Below are 20922 nucleotides of genomic sequence, written 5' to 3'. Positions count from 1 at the left end.
CGTGGGCGCCATGAGTTATGCCCCAAAGATGCCCACCTCTCTCCCACGCTGGTCACCCTGCTCCAGCTGTGGACGGCCAACGGCCTTGCTGGCTCACCTTGGTGATGTAAGGAACAAAGTCCTTCCGGAAGGGCAGGCGGCACCTGATGAACCACATGGCTATGACGTGATGGGCCAGGCACACGATGTACTGATTGAACCTGCCGAGGAGAAAAGGAGGTGCTGGCGGCGCAGGGAGGGACCCAGGGAAACGTGCCAGGAGGGAGGGCGGCAGGTCAGAGGTGCCAAGACCAGTGGGCCTTCTATGCCCAGAGGCCTGGCCTCTGGTGAGCAGAGGCCTCCAGCTGGCCCGGGCCACACCAAGGAGGCAGCGGCCTGCAGGGATGCATGGCCAGCACTTACTTAGAGGGGTTGGTATACGGCAAGGAAATGGCAAACACGCTGGCGTACTGCTCTGCTGCGAAGTTCCTGTAGAGGTGAGGCAACCTGGCCAGAGCTGCAACAAGGGGAACCAGTGAGGGGCCTGATGGCTGGGCAGACGGGCCCACAGCCATAGCAGGGCTGGGCGCCAGCTTCCTGTGCTGTGTGTCTAAAGCCAGCCCTGCTATTCCGACACGAGAAAGCAGCGAAGGAGCGTAGGGGGCAGTCCCCCCGCCTCTGGGCCTTGTTTCCAAGGGCTGCAAACAATGGCCCCCTGGCTCCATACAGACTCACTTTATGACCTGTGAGCTAAGAACACTTTCTACCTTTATAAAATGTTGTAAACAAAAAGAATATACAGTCACAGCTGGCCCCAGGTGGCCTTTTACAGAAGCAAAGCCCTGCTCTGCTCCTGCTGTCCACATGCCTGAGGCCTGCTGAGGGCCAGATACCCAGGGACATTGGGGAGGAAGGGGCGAGCCAGGCACCCCCCAGCTCCTGGACACTCCAGCCTGAGAGGTGAGAGGCCCTCCAAGCTGTGCCTGTGCTGAGGGGACAAAGGGAAGGCCTAGAGCCAGGCCGAGCATGGGGCCCAAGGCCAGCCAACGGGCAGCTTCTGGCCACTGGCCCTCAGGGGCCAGGAGGGAAAGCCCTCAAGCAAGAGGGGTGGGGTGCAAGGGCCCTGAGGCAGCAGAGGGGCCCATGGGGCTCAGCACACCTACCCGCACCAAGGGGAGGTGAGAGTCAGTAAGGGTTATTTCAGGCAAGGCGCAGCCCCAAACACGAGAGCCCACCCCACTGACACCCCTCCCGGCACACATGAGCGCAGCCGCAGACACATACTGGACAGAAACTCGAGTAGCGGGATGGCCATGCTGGCCGTGGCCGAGATGTGTGTGAGCTTCACGACCAGGACAGGCAGCGCCTTGAGGATGACATCGGGCATCTCCACGCTGCACACGGCCAGGGCCACCACGCACTGGCTGGCACAGCGGTAGATGAGGCCTTGTTCCAGGCAGTACACCATCTCCCGCTGTGGACGGCACAAGGACTCGCACCAGGCCCTCCACAGGCTGGCCTGTGCCCCTGCCCCGTCCACAGAGAGTCCCTCTGGGGAGCCAGGGCCTGGTCTCTCCACCCCCACCCCAGAGGGGAAGGACAAGGGCCTTATCCCAGGTCTCGGGGGCCCCCAAGCGGCAGCGCCACCAGCAGCTGACCCCCCCAAGCCCAGTGGACAGAGAGACCTCCCTGACGCCTCCCCACATGCCCCCAGCCCACTCCAAAGCCAGGACACGCTGGGCTCAACTCCCTGGGCTCTCGAATCCCCAGCAGTCTGCCATGGCGAGGCGGCCGGGCCCACACCCACCCTGGGGCGAGTCCCCAGGAGACAAGTACCGGCTCAGGTCACAGCCTCGGGGCAAACCACCTGGGCCCTGGGTGATTCTGACCTCCTGCAGCCAGCGCCCCCACTCAGTAACACTCTGGGCCTCATGGGTCCTTGGGGAAACTTCAGCCCAGTATGGCCAGCTACCCCAGGAGTGCAGCCAGTGAAAACCAGGCTGGGCCACACAGGAGGAGCTGGGCTTACATTCTCCTGGAGTACAAGTGGGCAGTGAGGTGGGGAAGCCAGGCGCAGTGAGCCCCCAGAGCACTGACAGGGAACGTGGGCTCAGGGCCCACATGGTCCTGTTCTAGCGCCTCGCCTTGCCTGATCATCCCCACACTTCTGTTCCATGCTCAATGAAGACAGTGACCAAGACAAGTGTTCGGAACTTAGAGTGAGGTGACAGCTCCTTGCAGGCCTTGCACCTAGCAGTGTGGACCTGAGGAGACAGGCTTTATCATGCGTGCCTGTTGCTCCTGATCACAGACGTGGAGGCAGAGAGAAGTGGGGGGCCCTAGGCTCACCCACCCTGCCTCTCCACACACGTCCACGTCAATCAAGAGGCTGAACACCAACCCTAAAGCTGGAATAAAGACAAGCCAGGCAATGCTCCTTAAAAACAAAATGGGGCTACGTTGGGAGGGGACATTCAAGGGCTGCATAAGCCCATACCCAGAGAGAACTCGGGAGCATCAGTGAATCCAAACGTCCGTGGTTCTAGGCTGAGCCAGCCCATGCCTGTGGTGGCCCCAGAAGGAAACAAAGCCAGCTGCCCTCGCCCTGGCCCAGCACCAGGTTATAAGGAAGACACTGGGCCGCTCTAACTGAGGCCAGCATCCTGGGGACCAACTGTCCCTCTCCCGCCTGGTACCTGTCTAGTTTTGTCCAAGTAGTTATGGTAAGAGATCAGTGCTGTCAGCACGGGGACCACAGCAAGATGCAGGTCGGTTCTGGAGAAGCCTTCTGGGGTGCCTCGGAGCCGCTCCAGGGTCTTGGGACCTGAAAGCTAACAGCCATAGCCCAGATGTGAAGCTCTGTCGACAAGAGAGATCAGGCCAGGTGGCCGGAGACCCAGGCAGGCCCCTGAGAATGGAGGCCCAGCGGGAGAATGGGCCAAAGGCCTGGGACCCTCCTGCTGCCTTATCTAACCAGCAGTCTGCTTTCTCGGAGCAGCAGGAGGACACCTGCTGACCCGCTAGGGAGACAGGAGACGAGATGCCCATATCACGGAGCTCCTTGGAGGAGCAGGGAGGAGTCAGGACCCCGTCCAGGCCTGCGAGCTCAGCCCTTTGATGAGGCCCCTGATCCCCCACCGGCGAGCCAGACTGGACAACGGGGTCCTGGAGGCCCCTCCTGCGCTCCAGCCAGGGCCTGAGCCTCTGAGGCAAAACTGTTTGTGCTACACGTGGCCCCACGCAACCCCAGGCTCCGTGGACCAGGGGAGGACCAAGGTGGAAGGCGCACCATGGAGCAGAGGGCGGCGGACAGCTGGTCGACGCTGCACGGGGAGGTGAAGATGAGGACCTTGTAGCGCAGTGACTCGGGCAGCTTGCTGAGCACCAGCTTCAGCACCTTCCAGTCGCTCTCCTGCAGCAATGGGAGACGGATCTCAGGGCTGGGAGCTCCGTCTGGGCGGCAGCAGGGCTCGGACCTGCTCTCCTGCATGACCTGGCCCTCTGTCCCTGCAGCTCGCACTTGGAGGGTCAGTCCTGGGCCGTGGCCGCTGCCTCCAAGATGCCAGGTGGGCGGGAGGCCCAGCTCCAACTCCAGTGCAGGCTACTTGCCCGGCTCCCTCCTGCCGCTGGAATCTCCCACCTTCCAAGACTGCCCTCAGCCAACCCCCTCACACCCCGTGACATAAAATGCCCCATCCCCCTAGCCCCAGATCATCTGTCAGAGCCTCCCCTGAGGCACGCCCCACTCCACAATCCAGCTGTTTGTCCATATCCTTCACTCTTCTACCAAAACCATTTCCCAGAGGTGGAAGGCCTCCTGGGCCCACACCCAGCTTCCAGGGATGCACTGCTCGTGGCAGGCACTCAGCACCCCACTACAGAACGACTGAGGGCCCTCAGGCTTGAGCGCCCTCCAAGGTCACCCACACAGGAAAGGGGCTGAGTGCCCGGGGAGCACCCACAAAGCTCAGTCTGACCCAGTCCAGCTGGAAGTCCGGCCTCTCACCTGCTTCAGACACTGCAGCAGAACACGGAAGAGCAGGGAGTAGGGCAGGGAGCCGAGGCGCACGGCCGGGCCCGCGGGTGCGGAGCCAGGGGGCCCGGTGGGCGGGGACAGGGGCCCCCCAGCCTTCTTCTCAGAGCTCCTCTCCGTCTCCCTGTGGGAGCAGGTGGGACTGCGCTGAACCCAGAGCTCCCACTCCAGCAGGCTAAGGATGGATGTAGGCCCCGAGCCTCAACCAGGGCTGTCCGCCGAGGCCTCTGGAGCCGTCTCCAGCCCCAGTGCCACCCCAGGGTGAGAGTAGCCAGCCGCCACCCCGCCCCGGGCCCCGGACGTACAGGTAGTCACAGACGCAGTAGGGGCTGAACCTCACGAGCCCGTCCTTGCTGGGTAGACCCAGGCGGTGCAGCGAGTCGGCCCGCAGCTGCAGCAGGAAGTCAAAGGCCTGCGGAGAGCGGGTGGAGCGGTCTGACAGAGCAGGACACCGCCGCCCAGCCACGCAGGCTCTTGGCAGAGGTGGCCACACCAACGGCAAACCCGCCCCAACTTCATGGCACCCGTGGTTTCCCCATGGGGCCTGTGACATCCCCACAACAGCTGGGCAACACCAGTCTCTTGCCTGGGGCAGCGGGGCGGGGAGCGGATGCCTGGCACCTGGCCGGGCAGCAATGCATGGCCCGGGGTACTGCCAGCAGAGCTCTGCTCAGGACACCCTCGCCCCACAAACACAGAGGGCCAGCCCCTCAGGCAGACGCTCCATGAGAGACAGGGCTCCCCCTCCAGTCACCTCTGCTCACCCTGCCGCCAGCTCCCCAGGTGGAAGTTCAAGCCAGGGTACCCCGCCCTGCCCTCCACCGCCAGGCTCTGGAGCACCAGGACCCCTAGAATTCAGGGCAATTCCTGCTCTCTGCCCCCATCTCAGAACCCCATGTGACTGAGAGGCACACAGACCACAGGCCAAGGAAGCAGCAGCCTCAGCTGGTGCAAAGGAGGGACAGTCTGCTACAGACCCTCTGGGGCCCCGCCACCCCTTCAGCAGGCGGTCACTATGTTTACCGACCCGGCTGCAGCTGCTGGGCGCCCCGGGCACACACCTGCAGACGGATGCTGCTGGCAATGGGCAGGGTGTAGCTGTGCTTGTAGTGGAGCTGAATGTGGCCGACCAATGTCTCGTACACACGTGTGGCATGGCTGGCGGGCAGGGCGTACAGCTTGGTCTGCAGAAAGAGTGCTGGTCACCGCGAGGCAGGAGGCCGAGATGCAGCCAGGGAGCCAGCACTGTGGTGTCCCGGGGAGCAGCCAGGCAGGCACTGAGGTAACTGGCCACATCTACCACCCTGTACAAACCCTGCGAGCCACCAACGCCACTCTGGGGCTTCCTTCCACCGGTAGGGTCCTACACGCCCTGCCTTGGTGAAGGTGAAACACCAGAGACAGTCATGCGTCTGTGTTGTCAAAGGGAATCAGATAAACAGAAAAACTGCCCGACAGCACAGCCACGTGAGGCAGAACGCACATGCACTGATGGCATCTTCTCAACACCACGAGGTGAAGCGGGAGAAACGGGGTGGGGGATCACCCCGCGCAGCAGGTGTGTGCGCCCCATGCGGGCCCATGAAGGGGGCTGTCCCCTCGCGGTGGGGCGGTCATTATCCCTGCCCCCTCCATAGGGTCAAGGAAACCTCCTGGCAGGCAAAGCCTGAGGGGGCGGGGAGGCAGATGGTGCTCAGGGCTGCCAGCAGCCTGGTTTGGGGGACAGGGTCAGGGGTTATGGGGCGGGGCTGGGGTCCCCTCTGTGGTACTCTAAGCCTTGGAGGAGACTTAAAACACGTATCACTGTACACACACACACACAGCCCCAGGTCTCCAGGCTGGATTTTCACACACACACACACACACACACACACACACACACACACACACACAGCCCCAGGGAGGAGACTTAAAACACGTATCACTGTACACACACACACACAGCCCCAGGTCTCCAGGCTGGATTTTCACACACACACACACACACACACACACACACACAGCCCCAGGGAGGAGACTTAAAACACGTATCACTGTACACACACACACACAGCCCCAGGTCTCCAGGCTGGATTTTCACACACACACACACACACACACACACACACACACACACACACACAGCCCCAGGTCTCCAGGCTGGATTTTCACACACACACACACACACACACACACACACACACACACACACACAGCCCCAGGTCTCCAGGCTGGATTTTCACACACACACACACACACACACACACACACACAGCCCCAGGTCTCCTGGCTGGATTTTCACTCTCTCTCTCTCTCACACACACACACACACACACACACACACACACACACACAGCCCCAGGGAGGAGACTTAAAACACGTATCACTGTACACACACACACACAGCCCCAGGTCTCCAGGCTGGATTTTCACACACACACACACACACACACACACACACACACACACACACACACAGCCCCAGGTCTCCAGGCTGGATTTTCACACACACACACACACACACACACACACACAGCCCCAGGTCTCCTGGCTGGATTTTCACTCTCTCTCTCTCTCTCACACACACACACACACACACACACACACGCAGCCCCAGGTCTCCATGCTGGATTTCCACACACACACACAGCCCCAGGTCTCCCGGCTGGATTTTCACACACACACACACACACACACACACACACACACACACACACACACACACACACACACACACACACAGCCCCAGGTCTCCATGCTGGATTTCCACACACACACACAGCCCCAGGTCTCCCGGCTGGATTTTCACTCTCTCTCTCTCTCTCTCTCTCTCACACACACACACACACACACACACACAGCCCCAGGTCTCCATGCTGGATTTCCACACACACACACACAGCCCCAGGTCTCCCGGCTGGATTTTCACTCTCTCTCTCACACACACACACACACACACACAGCCCCAGGTCTCCATGCTGGATTTTCACTCTCTCTCTCTCTCTCTCTCTCACACACACACACACACACACACACAGCCCCAGGTCTCCCGGCTGGATTTTCACTCTCACTCACACACACACACACAGCCCCAGGTCTTTCACACACACACACACACACACAGCCCCAGGTCTCCCGGATGGATTTTCACTCTCACTCACACACACACACACACACACACAGCCCCAGGTCTTACACACACACACACACACACACAGCCCCAGGTCTTACACACACACACACACACACACACACAGCCCCAGGTCTTACACACACACACACACACACACACACACACACACACACCCAGGTCTCCAGGCTGGATTTACACACACACACACACAGCCCCAGGTCTTACACACACACACACACACACACACACACAGCCCCAGGTCTTACACACACACACACACACACACACACACACACACACACCCAGGTCTCCAGGCTGGATTTACACACACACACACACACAGCCCCAGGTCTCCAGGCTGGATTTACACACACACACAGCCCCAGGTCCAAGTGAGAGCAAGACCGTCTCTCCCTCTTTCCCCACAGCACGGTTCTTCTGGTCCATCCAGACCACAGAGCTCCTCACAACCCCTCAAGTCAGCACACAGGGAGCACGAGGCTCCTGTCGACAAGACGCTCAGGAGGTGCCATTCCGTGTTTGTAGCAAATACATTTTAAACTTCCACGCCAGGTAATAAAAGTCCACCATGTATAAACTTTACAGCAACAGTTCTACCATCAACGTTTTACAAAGTAGTTGATGATCCAACTGACTCAAACATTTCACTTTACAAAATACAGATCCTGGCAGGTGACCTTAAGAAGCACCGCAATGCTTTGCCCGTCAGCGATGGAGGACTGGTGGCCAGCAGTAGCGTCTATCACTGCCCTGCCAGGACGTGAGGGGACGGCCACGGCACCAGCGACCCCAGGGGTGCCACAACCTGGGGGCCAGACAGACGGCAGTGCTCCCTGCCTTCCTGGCCACAGGGACAGCTGAGGCAGTTCTGTACTGACTTGGGGCCTTGTCTACTCTGCCGTGAGGACTCTGACCTGGCCCCATGGCACCCAGGAGGCAGGACCACCTCCGGGAGTGCACAGGTCCCCAGGGAGCAGCACCCTTGAGGCAGAGCCCACCTGAAGGATGACCAGGAGCCCCAGGACCGCAGTCTTCACGTCCTCCAAGGAGGCCGAGTATGCGGCCACATCCCTCTCCTCCAGCTCAGGGGGTGGAGAGAGGGAGCGGGCGATCACCTGTAGAGAGAAGACCTCCTCAAAACCCCAGCTCCAGGCTCCCTCAGGCAGCAACCATCACCTCCCCAGTTCTCTATCAGTGAGTGAGTTCTCCTCTGTTTCTCAGAAGGAAGGGAGCCATCCACCCAGTCAAGGCACAGATCAGAAACTGCTGCTGATGCTAAGTCGCCTCAGTCGTGTCCGACTCTGTGCGACCCCATAGACGGCAGCCCACAAGCCTCCCCCATCCCTGGGATTCTCCAGGCAAGAACACTGGAGTGGGTTGTCATTTGCTTCTCCAATGCATGAAAGTGAAAGTGAAGTCGCTCAGTCATATCCGACTCTTAGTGACCCCATGGACTGCAGCCCACCGGGCTCCTCTGTCCATGGGATTTTCCAGGCAAGAGTACTGGAGTGGGGTCAGAAACTGCAATGCATTTTTTTTTTTTTGCAATGCATTTTAAAACTAAAAGAAAAGGTGGCTAGTTGTGCAGAAGAGCAATGGACGCAAGCCCTGTCCCAGCCAGCCCTTCCTGAAGCCAGAGAGACACGTCCCGGGGCCCCAGGCAGCAGGGCTGCAGATAGCCTGGCCGGGCCTCCCAACCCCGGGAGGGAACCAGTCTCGGGGAGACTTGGGCAGTCACTCTGCAGGGAACAAACGGCAGGTCCAGGGAACGCTGCTGCCTGCTGGGCTCCGCCACCGGGAGGGGTCCCAGTGGCCGCCCGGGCCCCCCAGGTTCACGCAGCTCTCACTTTCTCAATGATGTCCAGTAGGCTGTTGAAGTGGTGGGTATGGCAGCCTTCGGCCAGATCTACCAGCAACTGGGTGGCCAGCTTCCGGACCTGGTGGTCTCTATCCTCAGGGATGTGGGAGAGCTGCGAGATGACCACTGAGTTGATAAGCTCCTCCTGCAGCAAGCACAAGAGCAACCAGGTGAGCCTCTGGCCATGGCCGAGATACACCAACACGTCATTCCAGACTTGGGATGACCCATGGCAGGGGTGTTCGAGAGCCAGAGGGGCGCTCGGCACAGTCCCTCAGCTCAGGTCAATGACAGGTACACAGCGGTCCAGCGTGGGCAGAGTCCGCGGGTGCAGGCTCAGGCGTGAACACAGCAATGACTGTGTCCCCGCTCGCGCAGTGTCATGATTCAGAAGGACTCCACACGGAGGGCCCTCTATGTGTGCGCTAATATCACGGAGTCCACTGTCATGGGGCCGTAGGAGGTGCTTTAACAGAAGCAGCTACAAGGCACTACAGGAGCGGAGAACAAGACAAGATGACCCCACCACAAGGGACTTGGGAGCCCAGAGAGCTTCCTGAAGAGGCAGTGCTGAGCTGGACTCTGAAGAGTGAATTCCAGCAGACAGAGATGCAGAGAAAGGGGAGGCTGAGAGGGCAGGCGGGGCCAACAGGTCCCAGGAGCAGCAGGCGCTGCCGTGAGGAAGGTGCTGGAAGAGGGGAGACACCTGGCACCTGAGCTCCTCCCCAGGAGAAGGCAGCCCAGAGGGCGGGGCTGTGGCTGCTCTGGAAAGAAGGGCAGCTTCTGGCCCCAAATCCAGAGAAGGATGCACCAGAAGGGAAGCAACACAGCAGAGAGGCAGGCAGGGCGTGACCCCACCACGGCAGCGGGGGACCCACCCAGAGTCCGGAGGGCGAGCATGATCACAGAGTGAAAGGAAAACATCCCCACACAAGTCTGTTTTCCTGAAGGTAGGGACTGTGCCCTCCTGGCCTCTCAGCCATAGGCCTGGCAGGAGGGAGGGAGGGAGGGGTCAACGAGGAAACTAAGCCTGCCACTGAGGGGCCCCAAGAAGGGCCACAGGCTGCTTCTGAGGCCAGCAGTGCCCTGCACGGCCCTCGGAGGTCACCCCGCCCCCGCCGCCCCAGGGCTCCCGCAGCGCCCCAGGCACGCACCTCGTAGAACTGCCTGTTGATGAGCAGCACGAAGGACAGGACGTCCAGCACCTTGATGCGCACGGCGCTGCGTGACTCACTCCTGGGGGCGGGGCACACTGCTGGGCTGGGCAGGTACACCAGCCGCCGCCTCCCCCGCACCAGCCTGAGGTCCGAGGGCTCCTCTGGGCACCCCACACCGACCCGCCTCGGCGGCAGGCGAGACTGAATCCAGATTCTTGCTGCCTGGACTCAGTGCAGCAACATGCAGACCCAGAAGAGGTGAAAGGCAGAGCACCTGGCCCTCAGAGGTGGCCTCTTTCCAGACAACCACCCCACAGGAGGAGCAAGCGCAGCGGCCTCAGGGGACTGACTGTCCTACTAGAAGACAAACCCTCTCCCACACAGTGAGAACCGTCACATTCAAGAACCAGGGAGGAAAGTGCTAACTGTCCTGGTCATGCGCCTACCTGAAGAACCTCTCCATCAGCAGCTGCAGGTTGTGGATCCAGCCATCCTTCGCTGGATGGATGGACTGAGCCCTGTAGGTTATTAAGTTTAAGAGGGAGGACTCCTGTCAAAAGAAGACAGACCTGGGGTTAAGGAGCCGCTCAGCCCTTTCCGAGATTTTCTCATTAAACCCAGCCCCACGCTGCTGGCCTAGGAGACCAGCCACGCCAGGACACAGGGAGGGAACCTACATGATAGAGGCTCTGCTGACCTCAGTGAGGACTCACTGAACACCCACGTGAAAGCCTGGCATCAGGCTAGCCTCTCTGTGCCAGGACGGCCTGCGGCGCGGGGAGTAGACACGCCAAGCGCGGAACTGCCAGGCATCCGTCTCCCACCACCGAGGTGGGCGGAGATGGAGTTGGGCTGTGTGGAGCACCCAGGCCCGCACACCTCCAGCCTGCTGACGCCTGCAGACACCACCGCTGGGGCACAAACCCCAGAGGAACAGGAGCCTACCCGGGCCTTTACTTCAAACTCACAGAGAACCTCCCCCAGACCCACACAGCACCCCTACCAACCATCTGACCTAAACTCCAGCCCCACCGTGGTGAGGAGAGAGGTGGTCTTACAGGCCTCTGGTCCGCACACCTCTCCACGAGCTCAAAGTATCTCTCCTGCGAGCCATGAAACTCGTTCTGGTCACACAGCTCCTCCACTGTGCTCAGTAGGTCGTGCACGATGGCGCTCAGCTCTGGGCTGTCCAGGCTCTGCAACACGGGGATGCTGGCACTCAGGAAGGAGCCCAGCTCCCTGCCAGGACGCGGCATTGGAGTCCTCAGCTCAAGGCAGCTGGGTCCAGACTCCAGCTCTCCAGCCAGGCGGGGGCATGACTGCCCCGTGCTGGGTGTGCCAGGCACTGCGCTGCTCCTGCCCACTCAGAACGGTGGCTCCCATGGAGTACTGGCGCTGCCTGCAGAGTGGGCCACCCCCAGGATCTCGCACCTTCTGGGGGCCCCGTGGCGTGGTCTTCCAGCCCATCCCTCCAAGATTAAGCACTGCCTGAACAGTCAGCACCCACCCCTCAGGGACGGGAGCCCAGGCCCCACTGAGTTCCAGTCCTTCCCCCCATGGGAGGCCCAGGCCCGAGCCTGCGTTGCGTGTGCCCGCCTCTCCTCACAGCCCCTGCTCGAGAACATCCTCCTTCCTGCCACGGGCAACGCCTTCCTCCAAAGATCCACCAAAATGGCGGGCAGGAACTGTCTTCAGGGTCTACTTGCGGCCGTGGGGGTGACCCGGCAGGTTACGCTGTCCATCCTGACTGATGTGGCCCCCACCCCCTGCCCACCTACGACACAGTCCTGCTCCAGCTGATAAGAGCGTGTTTGGGAAAAACAGCCATCTTCAGTGGACCACGAGCTGACAGCCCTGAAAATCATCAGGGGATGTGGTGCAGCGGGCTCTGAGGGAGGGCCCTCCCGGCTGACCAGTCCACAGTCCCGGTCTCCCCATGCCAGCCTTCCTGCCCACCTCACCTGGAGCTGCTGGAGCAGTCGCTCGATGATGTTCAGCAGGATGTCCCAGGTCACGGCCTGGAGCTCCCTCCTGTACTTCTTGATGAGTCTGGTTATGGAGAGGACAATCTCGTAGGACACCACCTCATTCGGACAGGTCATGGCCTGGAACACGGGGCATAAGGAGGTCAGCTCCTGCTAGATCTCGCAAAGGAAGCCCCAGCACACAGCCCTCCCTCGGAACAGAGCCTGAGACACTTCGCTTCCACACGTCTCATGGGCCACAGAAACAGCACCTCAGGAGCCCGGAAGTGTGTGTTCTATGCTGGCTCGAAAGGGCCTGATAGAATCAGACTGTTCACTTCAAACTCTGGGCCCCGACTGACCGGCCTCATGAAACGCAAGCCATGCACAGAGAGCATGCCCTCCCCAGCCAGGACGACCCTGATCAGGATGCGGTGCAAGCCTGGACACCACCCAGCGCATCCGTTCGTCTGGTAAGCTGAGGAGAGTGTGATCGCCCCAGCTCACGAGAATGCCGTGACAACTACGTGAAAACACACAACAAAGTGCTCCAGACCCCACCAGGCACTGCAGAGACATGAGCTACCATCTCTGGCCCCATTCTAGAATAAGAGCAAGGCTGCCACTTGACCAAGGGAACTGTCAAAAGCAAGCATGCGGCTATCCCCAAGGGACTCTTGAGCAGTCCTGATGTTAATTGGCAGAAGATGAAATTCATAAAGTATAACATCTGCTTGCGAATGAACCCTGCAAAGGCCCCACATCTCATCCCTACACACAAAGCCCCGTCCCTGCAGCACACTCCAATCTGACAGGCCTGACCCAGCTGAGGGGAACCCCCCCACACTCGCCAGCTTACCATGGTGCGGAAACTAAGTTACCTCATAAAACGATGGCAACACAGATGTTGGGGAGTTCTTGAGAGAATAGAGCCGGTGGGCACCCCAGAGAGCCATGCCAACAAAGAACACGGCTCCTCTCAGCAGCGGTGCGTCCTCCATGTAGGCTCTGAAAGCGTCCCCAGGAACACGGAACATGAGCAGAGGGCAGCCCGGTGTCTGTCAGGTTCCAGCAGCTTCTCCAGAGGTCCCTACGCTTCTGAGGTGGGAGCCGAGTAGGGGAAGGGACTGTGCAGGGGGCCTGGGGCAGCACAACTATGCAGCCTGTTCTCACATTTGCTCAACAGTCATCACGCTGACCAGCTGAGGAGCCACACGAGCTGCCAGGACACAAAGGCTCTCGGCCTCGTGGTGCTGACAGCCTCGGAGAAACAGATGTGAACCAAATGACTGCGTAAACTAACGCTAGGGACCCCCTCAGGTTACAGCTGAGAAGGAGTCGTGGGACATGACAGCAAGACCTGCTCGGGCCATCGGGGAACCAGGCACAACACTGAGATGTCGAGGACACTCAGAGAAACTCAACCCGGGCAGCAGTACATTCCAGCAAGACGAACAGTAGTGCAAGGCCCAAGGTGGCCAGCAGAAAGGCAAGACGGAGGAACAAGAGGCTCACAGGCTGAGGGCACTAGGAGTAGCTGTGGCTTTGGGCAGAGAAGGACACCGTCAGATCTGTGTGGCTGCCATGTGGAGGACTGGACTTGGGAGGCCAAGAGTGGGTGCAGGAGAGCAGTGAGCAGGTGAGCGCTGAGGGTGCGGGTGGGGCCGGGGAGTGGACCGATAAACCATCTCAGGGCAGAAGTGATCGGCCCTGTGATGGTCTGGCTGCGGGAAGTGAGGCAGGCCTGGGGATGCGGCCCTGCTGGAGGAGGTCCACGTGTGGAGGGGGGTCGGGAGCTCAGGCTGAGTATCCTGACTTCACCAGCAGGAAGAGGACAGGAGCAGAAGACGTACGCCCCAGCTTAGCGCTCCCTTATGGAGCAGCCCCTCACCAGCCCAGGAAGCTCCCATCAGCCTGTGCTGGGCCAGAGCCCACATGGGGAGCCCTCCTGGGGATCCCCGTGGCCCCCGAGCTGCCCGCACCCACCTGTCCTCCATGATGCGGCACATGTGGTAGATGGCACTGTGGCCCAGGTGGGTGCCCAGGAGGTTGCGCATCAGCTGGGAAGGAACACGCTGCCGTCGGACGGGCAGACACGAGCCCCAAGCCTCGTACGGCCACGCCCTGCAGCCCTCCACGCCCAGCTGCTCTCTGCCACCTCCTCCCAGACACAGGTACCCGAGTTTGCCCTCAAAATGCCACCAAACCCTGGCCTCCACTCGGTCACTGGGAAAATGTATTGGCTTCCCTCAGCAGGCCACTACCTGGGAGTGCCGGGAGTCAGAGGCCATTCACTGCACGCCAGACGGCCCTTAGGCCATTCACTGCACGCCAGACGGCCCTTGTCCCGTGCTCAGGCTGACTTATCACCTCCCCTGGGAAGTCTCTGTGGAACGGAAGTGGAGACCCTACCTTCCAGCAAGGCTCACAGAGCTCCTTGACGTTGATGGTGCGGCAGAGGGTGACGATGAACAGGGGGAGGCTCTCGGCAGGCAGACAGTTGTAGCAGACCACGGCATCCAGCACCTGCAGAGACACCTGGGGGGCGGAGAGAGGGTCAAGCCGGCCCTGCCTCCTGCCTGCAGGGATGGCACACCTCCACCGCTTCCCACCGATGACCCTTTGGCCAGTGACGATTGCCCTCCCTCTGCCAAAGTGGCCCTCCTGGGACCCTCAGAGTCAGTGAGTGTCTGGGAGGCCCTGCTCCATCCTAGTCACAGTGGGTCATCCCGTCATAAACCATGACCCCACAACAGATGTCACCCAACTGGCCTTCCTTACAGGAGAGTCCTGAGGCTCAGGGAGGCCAAGCAGCATGCCAGAGGCCACCCAGCTGGTGAGCGGCAGCACAGGGCTTGACCCCAGGGCCCAGGGTCTCAGTTGCAACACCACCTGGCCTGTCCAGGAGGGTGGAAGGGATCGTCCCTGGGGGGAGAGGGGCCTTGGGGGGGGGGGGGCGGTTACTGACCTCTATGTCCACGGAGGACACAGTCTGGACACACAGCAGGCAGACCATGCTGGGGAAGAAGCACAAGGCAGCTGAGAGGACACTGCCCAGAGGCCGAGTGGCTCCACTCTACTTCCTGCTTCCTCGACAAAGGCAGTTAAAAAGGCGGCTTGCCCTCCCTCAGGGCCCCTGCCTCCCCACCACTGCTTGTTCGTGCGGGGTGTGCAGCGCCAATACCACACCCCTGCCCGCAGGCTGCAGTGTTTTGAACACGTGACAAGAAACAGTAAACCAGTCACCAGGTGACGTCACACACGTCACAAATGCCATGTGGAAAACGGCTCTGGCCACTTAACAGCTTTATTCACCCTGCAGAGCTGAACTGCGGGCATGAGACAGTGAGACTGTGATCAGGCCAACGTGATTGAAAGGCTTTCTTACTGGACCATGGATGCGATGTATTCATCAAGGTAACAGCTATTGAATTTGACTAAGTTCACGAGCACCAGGAGGAATTCGGAGGACAGGCCGACATCCATCCACTGCAGGACAAAGTCCGCTAGGGAGAAGAGAGCACCGTCCATACAACTCACCCCCTCCCCAGGAAACCGTGTCCCCCTCCCATTCACTGCTGGAAATCACATCAATGGTCCCCAGGGAACGACAGGCGGGCCACCAGGGTGCTGATGGCAGCTGAGCTGGAGCGCCAGCAGGCCAGCGAGTCACAGGAGCTCACCAGCACCCAGGTGCATGCAGGGTCTGGGCTGGGGAATGGGTAGTCTTTGTCCATCTGATGCTCACAGATGCTTACCCCTGATGCTGGGGGTGCAAACAGGGAGTAAGAGTCTAGGAGGGCCTCCCCCAAAAAGAGACACAAGCATTGCTCAGTTCCTAGCCAAATAAACTTGGACAGAAAACCTGACCACTGCCTCAGCGTCAGTACCTGTGCTAGAGCAGGGCCGACAGCTGAGGCCCATTTTCTGATTTACGGAACAGCAAAGCCCAAGTCAGATTCACTTCTTCCTCTGCCCTTCTCTCCCCACAGCAGTGACATGAACTCTAAAGATCATGGAAACTCACACTGTATGGACAACAGGGAGGACAGCCAGCTAAGGGAAGGACCAGGAGGCCAGACTCGCGTGAAGGGGAAGAAGGAAGACAGGCAAGGTGGCCCTGGGCCCCAGAAACCTCAGGACACTCTGGGCAAGACCCAGCCTGAGGCCTGGGTTGACAGCACACTCTCCAACAACAAAACTCAGACCACCTCCAGCCTGCCCAAAAGACATGTCCAGACCCTAGTCCCCAGGGTCAGAGCCAGCAGGTCTGGAGCGAAGCCCAGAACTGTGCGTTTTTAACACACAGTTAAAACGGCCTGATCACAGTCTCACTGTCTCATGCCCTCCCCAGGAGCTCTGGGCAGCTGAAGCAGGCTGCACACAGGTAAGCAGACCTGTGTGCTGCAGCACCCTCTTCAGGCCGCCCTTGTGAACTGCAGCTCTCCCTCTGGACCCCAAGGCCTTGGGTATCTCAGATTAAATCTGATCACCAAGGCCAGAGAAACCTCACACCCAATGTGGCACCCACCCAGCTCTTCTTCCAAGTAGGTGATGTGTCTCCCATTGTCTGTGAGAGCCTTGAAAACTTCCAGTCTCTCGTGGAGGTCTTCATTAGAGGGATAATCCTTAATGACTTTGAAGAAGAGGGCCCTGAGAACGCCCAGGCGGTCCCCCTGAAGACAAAACCATGGGGTCAGAAGTCAAGATCCCCTGGGTTTCCTGGGCAGCTGTGAGAAGTCCTGGAAGTGCTGCGGGCCCCAAGACTCACAGCCCTGGGGCAGTCTCCCTCCCCTAGGAAGCAGCTGTGAGGGACCAGATGGGGAGGGGATCGGGCACGCTGGTCATCAGCTGACCTGTGTGTGGAGCACCTACTAGGCGCCCAGGTCTATACACGGGGGCAGGCACTCAGCGGGGGCCGATGCACCCCACCCTCAAGGGGTGCTCACGCAATGACAACAGAGGCCTAGCCAAGCTGAGGTGGGGGATTCTCGGAGCAGGGGTGTGAGGGCATGGAGGAAACCAGCCAGGAGGAGAGGGGACCGCCCGGGCAGGAATGGCGAGGGGCGGCCTGGGTGTTCCAGCAGGGCCGGACCCCAGGGAGCAGGGGCGGGAGGTCAGTGAGAGCAAGACAGCAACGGCGCACTTGTGCCAGCACCACTCCTCACGCGGCACAGACTGCCTTGTTTACACCCCAGAGGAGGAGGAGGGACAAGCACCCTCACTGGACAGGGGAGGTGGCGGTGGCTTGTGCGGGTCACAAAGATCGGAGGGGTGACACACGTGCCCACACAAGCAGTGCGGCTACGGGGCCCTGGGCACCAGCCGACCTGTGCGGGGTGCCACCACTAGACGCAAGTCCGTGTGCTCAGCACGCGGCCGCCCTTACCTGCCCCTGCACGATGGCCTTCAGCAGAGCCAGCACCGCATGCCGAGCCTCGGGCGGCCGCTCTGGCTGCAGCAGGTCCGAGACAGCCTTCCAGAGTGCTTCCACTGCATGCTACCCGGCAGAGAGGGGATGGCAATTGGTGTGCTGGCCCCTCAGCTCAGAGGACAGTCTCATGGGCACAGGACAGAGCAGAACAACATGCTCTTCTGACTTGAACTCGCTTCTCTAAAGTCCTCATGTACATGTCACAGCCTGCAGCGAGCATGAGCCTGACCAGGGGAACCTTCAAGCCTGACCAAGCGCCTTCAAACCCTAGCCGGTCCTTTAACCCTCACCAGGCCATAGGCTGAGGGCAGGGAGGAGGGCAGATAGGCCAGGGAGGCTGTCCTGGCTGCCCCTGGAGGTCAGCAGGGAGTTCCCAGAGCTTGCTCAGCCTCTCTGAGCAGTCACCTGAAGACACTCAGAACCAGCAGTGCCAGAGCGATCCCCGGGCCTGCGACCTGACCCAGGAGCCCCGCGCTCTGGTTCCCCCTAGTGTGAACAAGCCAACTTCGGGCTACTTAGCACTCTACCCCAACTCTGTCTCTGTTAAGTACTCTGTGCAGGTTCTAGAATCTGCTTTCTAAGTCTACCCAGCCCACGAGGAAACTGAGCCCTTTCCCCCAGAGCTCTTCGAATCAGCCTCTCATATCACCTTCCTTTCCCCACTTCAGCCAAGGTTTCCAGACTAGTCACCCTTTCCTGCACTCACTCTTAAGAGGGGGCTAAAATGTCTTATAGATGCAGTCTGACCAACACTCCGACCAACTCCAGACACCTCGGAACCTCCCCTCCTCTGTCCCATTCCCTGTACTCCTCCCGATGCAACCTGAGCCCCCAGTCTACCCGGGCCTCTGAGGCCGAGCCGTGCATTCACTAGACGGCACCCCGGTCATGGCTCCCTTTTCTGCACTCACACCAACAACTCTGAGAACTCTGATGCCCATCCTCACATTTATCCCTGGTGAAGAGCAGCCTGCACGTTTCAGATGGTCTGCAGAGGATACAGGGGTCACTCTCCCCCAAGCAGATCTGAACCCGCCAGGTATGAGACCCACGTCTAGCCCTGTGTCACTCGCACAGAAGTGGGGCGGCAAGGCGAGCACACAGACCTGGAGGAACTCTTAACGGCAGCGCCCCCTCTGTCCACAGGACGTGGGAAAGAGCCTGGAAGCACCTGTCCGAAATAAACATGCCTACATCTGTGAGGCTGCTTAATGCCACCCAAACGTCTCTCCCCAAAAGACTCTCCTGCAAGTGTGTAATGTGAGAGGACAGTGACCGTGCATTTCTGTAAACCATAGCAAAACCTCTCCCGAATCTGCTAAAAGAGCCTAACCCCTTGCTCCCCATCTCCACACGTAACTGGCCTCTCAGAGTTGTGCTCAGGACATTTCCAGAAGCTTCCCTATCACTAAGTGAAAGAAGTCTCTCAGTCGTGTCCGACTCTTTGCCACCCTATGGACTATACAGTCCATGGAATTCTCCAAGCCAGAATACTGGAGTGGGGAGCCTTTCCCTTCTCCAGCAGGTCTTCCCAACCCAGAGATCGAACCCAGGTGTCCTGCATAGCAGGATTTTTTTACCAGCTGAGCCACCAGGGAACCTCTCCCCATCACTAAGACAAGACTAAATTTCTCAAACGGTGTGCAACAGTTCCTTAGCAAAGTCAGCTGTCAGTCCTGCTCCTAGAAAAAGCCAAATCAGCCTCTAGTGCAGTTCACATGAATCTGTCCAGTCACCCACCCGAGACACACCTACCTCTTCGAATTTCTTCGTTCTGGCAACCTCACAGATCTGCCCTATCACCCGGATGCGATTGTTGAGGCCACATTCAACACTCAGCTCCTGGAGAGATAAAGAAGGCAAGGGGGTCCCGGCTCAGGGACCAGGTCTCCTTACCTGTGAATCACAGGGCACTCTAAGAACTGCCCTGTCTTACCAACACTGGAGACGTACAGCAGACCTCTTGAAACCAGGAATCACTAGTTGACCACTCCCACCTTAAGGGAGTGAGAACAAACAACTTTTTTTTTTTCATAGCTACACTTTTTTTCACTAAAAAATAACTCACATATGAAACTCACCATTATAATGACTTTAAACTATATAATTCAGCTTTTAGTACATTCAGTGCTTGCAACCAGATCCACTAACTCCAGAATATTTTCATCACCTCAAAAGGAAGCTTCACTCCTCATCCCCTCCTCAACCAAGCCCTGGCAAAAACTAATCTACTTTGTCTCTATGGGTTTGCTTATTCTAGACACTTCATATATACACAACCATACATTAATGTGAGACTTCGCGATTGACTTCTGTCACTTAGAATGTTTTCAAAGTTCATTCATGCTTTTGCATGTTATCAGTGCTTCATTCTTTTTGGCAAATACCAGTCTCTCCATCCTATAGATGTATCTATCGTATTTTGCTGACACCTTCACCAACTGATGAGCGTGTTGGTTGTTTCTGGACAGGAAACTTTAAAAGCACAAAAATTCAACATTATTTATGGGCAAAGCACTGACAAGGCATGTGCTGGGAGAGTCCAACACACGCAAAAGAGTGAAGACTTACTTCTACCAGGAACTCTCAAATTATCAGTTACACCTGGGCATAATCCTAATCACCTGCAGAGACCGTGGTGTTCTGGTCACATCTAGTGAAAACAGATTTTCTTAACATCAACATCTGAATACTAACTCCAGTGTACTGGACCAAGTCCCCAAGATCCTGACTTCCTGAATACCCAGAGGAAAACCATCACCACCATGATGCTGGGGACAGCAGCCCCACAGAACCTGGTGACAGGTCAAACAGCGTTCCCTGCACCTCCCATTCAGCAGAGAAGACCCAGGCAGTTCACTCACTCTCAGAATTTCCGCGGTGATGATAAACTCAGTCTGTTTGCCCTCTGCAGACCTGGGATTTGGCCGTGGAGTCCCCAATCCCAACAGAATCTTGAACTTCTCCTTCAAGCCTGAATCTTTGCTTGCTGGCTTAGCCATGCTGGGCAAGGACGCACCAGAGGACTCCTCTGTGCCGAGAATCAGGCAGAGACCTCAGGAACGACTCTCCCCGCCCGCGGACCCTAGGTTCCCGGTGGGCACGACCTTTCTTCCTCCCACAGCCCCCTGGAGACCTCCACCACAGCCAGGCGGTCCCGGCCAGAAATAAACCCATGAAGGGCCCGGCCGTCCGCCCGCGCCTCCTGACTCAGTGCGTGCGGTGAGAGAGGGGACCCGGACGGCCGCCGCGGGGTCCAGGGAGCCCCGATGTCTGCCGTCTCTCTTCGCCCCGTGTGGGGGAGGACTGTCGGGGGGACGCCAGGAGCAGGGACCGCCCCCCTCCGCACCCGCCACGGACTTAA

At 59.1% G+C, this 20922-nt stretch overlaps 1 protein-coding gene across 13 annotated transcripts in view; it reads right to left on the bottom strand.

The window, feature by feature from the left end:
• The window catches only part of TSC2 (TSC complex subunit 2), a 31382-nt gene that overhangs the window by 10177 nt on the left and 283 nt on the right, over positions 1 to 20922 (bottom strand). For 12 of the 13 annotated variants that reach the window (XM_065924053.1, XM_065924055.1, XM_065924059.1 and 9 more), the window contains exons 2-24: positions 20423 to 20589; positions 19314 to 19400; positions 17514 to 17624; positions 16656 to 16800; positions 15513 to 15630; positions 15093 to 15141; positions 14537 to 14662; positions 14111 to 14184; positions 13006 to 13132; positions 12122 to 12265; positions 11219 to 11356; positions 10607 to 10710; positions 10158 to 10239; positions 8993 to 9148; positions 8144 to 8260; positions 5074 to 5196; positions 4318 to 4424; positions 3986 to 4136; positions 3269 to 3391; positions 2676 to 2810; positions 1264 to 1453; positions 403 to 496; positions 98 to 200 (exon numbers count right to left, since the gene is read on the bottom strand). In XM_065924053.1, the coding sequence (XP_065780125.1) occupies positions 98 to 200; positions 403 to 496; positions 1264 to 1453; positions 2676 to 2810; positions 3269 to 3391; positions 3986 to 4136; positions 4318 to 4424; positions 5074 to 5196; positions 8144 to 8260; positions 8993 to 9148; positions 10158 to 10239; positions 10607 to 10710; positions 11219 to 11356; positions 12122 to 12265; positions 13006 to 13132; positions 14111 to 14184; positions 14537 to 14662; positions 15093 to 15141; positions 15513 to 15630; positions 16656 to 16800; positions 17514 to 17624; positions 19314 to 19400; positions 20423 to 20560 (2742 nt within the window). In that variant the 5' untranslated portion in view covers positions 20561 to 20589. The remainder of the gene's footprint in view (positions 1 to 97; positions 201 to 402; positions 497 to 1263; positions 1454 to 2675; positions 2811 to 3268; positions 3392 to 3985; positions 4137 to 4317; positions 4425 to 5073; positions 5197 to 8143; positions 8261 to 8992; positions 9149 to 10157; positions 10240 to 10606; positions 10711 to 11218; positions 11357 to 12121; positions 12266 to 13005; positions 13133 to 14110; positions 14185 to 14536; positions 14663 to 15092; positions 15142 to 15512; positions 15631 to 16655; positions 16801 to 17513; positions 17625 to 19313; positions 19401 to 20422; positions 20590 to 20922) is intronic. The other variant, XM_065924065.1, reaches the window with a different exon arrangement.

Source organism: Muntiacus reevesi, chromosome 2, assembly GCF_963930625.1.
Source record: "Muntiacus reevesi chromosome 2, mMunRee1.1, whole genome shotgun sequence".
Classification (NCBI taxonomy): domain Eukaryota; kingdom Metazoa; phylum Chordata; class Mammalia; order Artiodactyla; family Cervidae; genus Muntiacus; species Muntiacus reevesi.
Note: the sequence above shows the minus strand (reverse complement) of the source record. Positions and strands in the feature narration are given on the sequence as shown.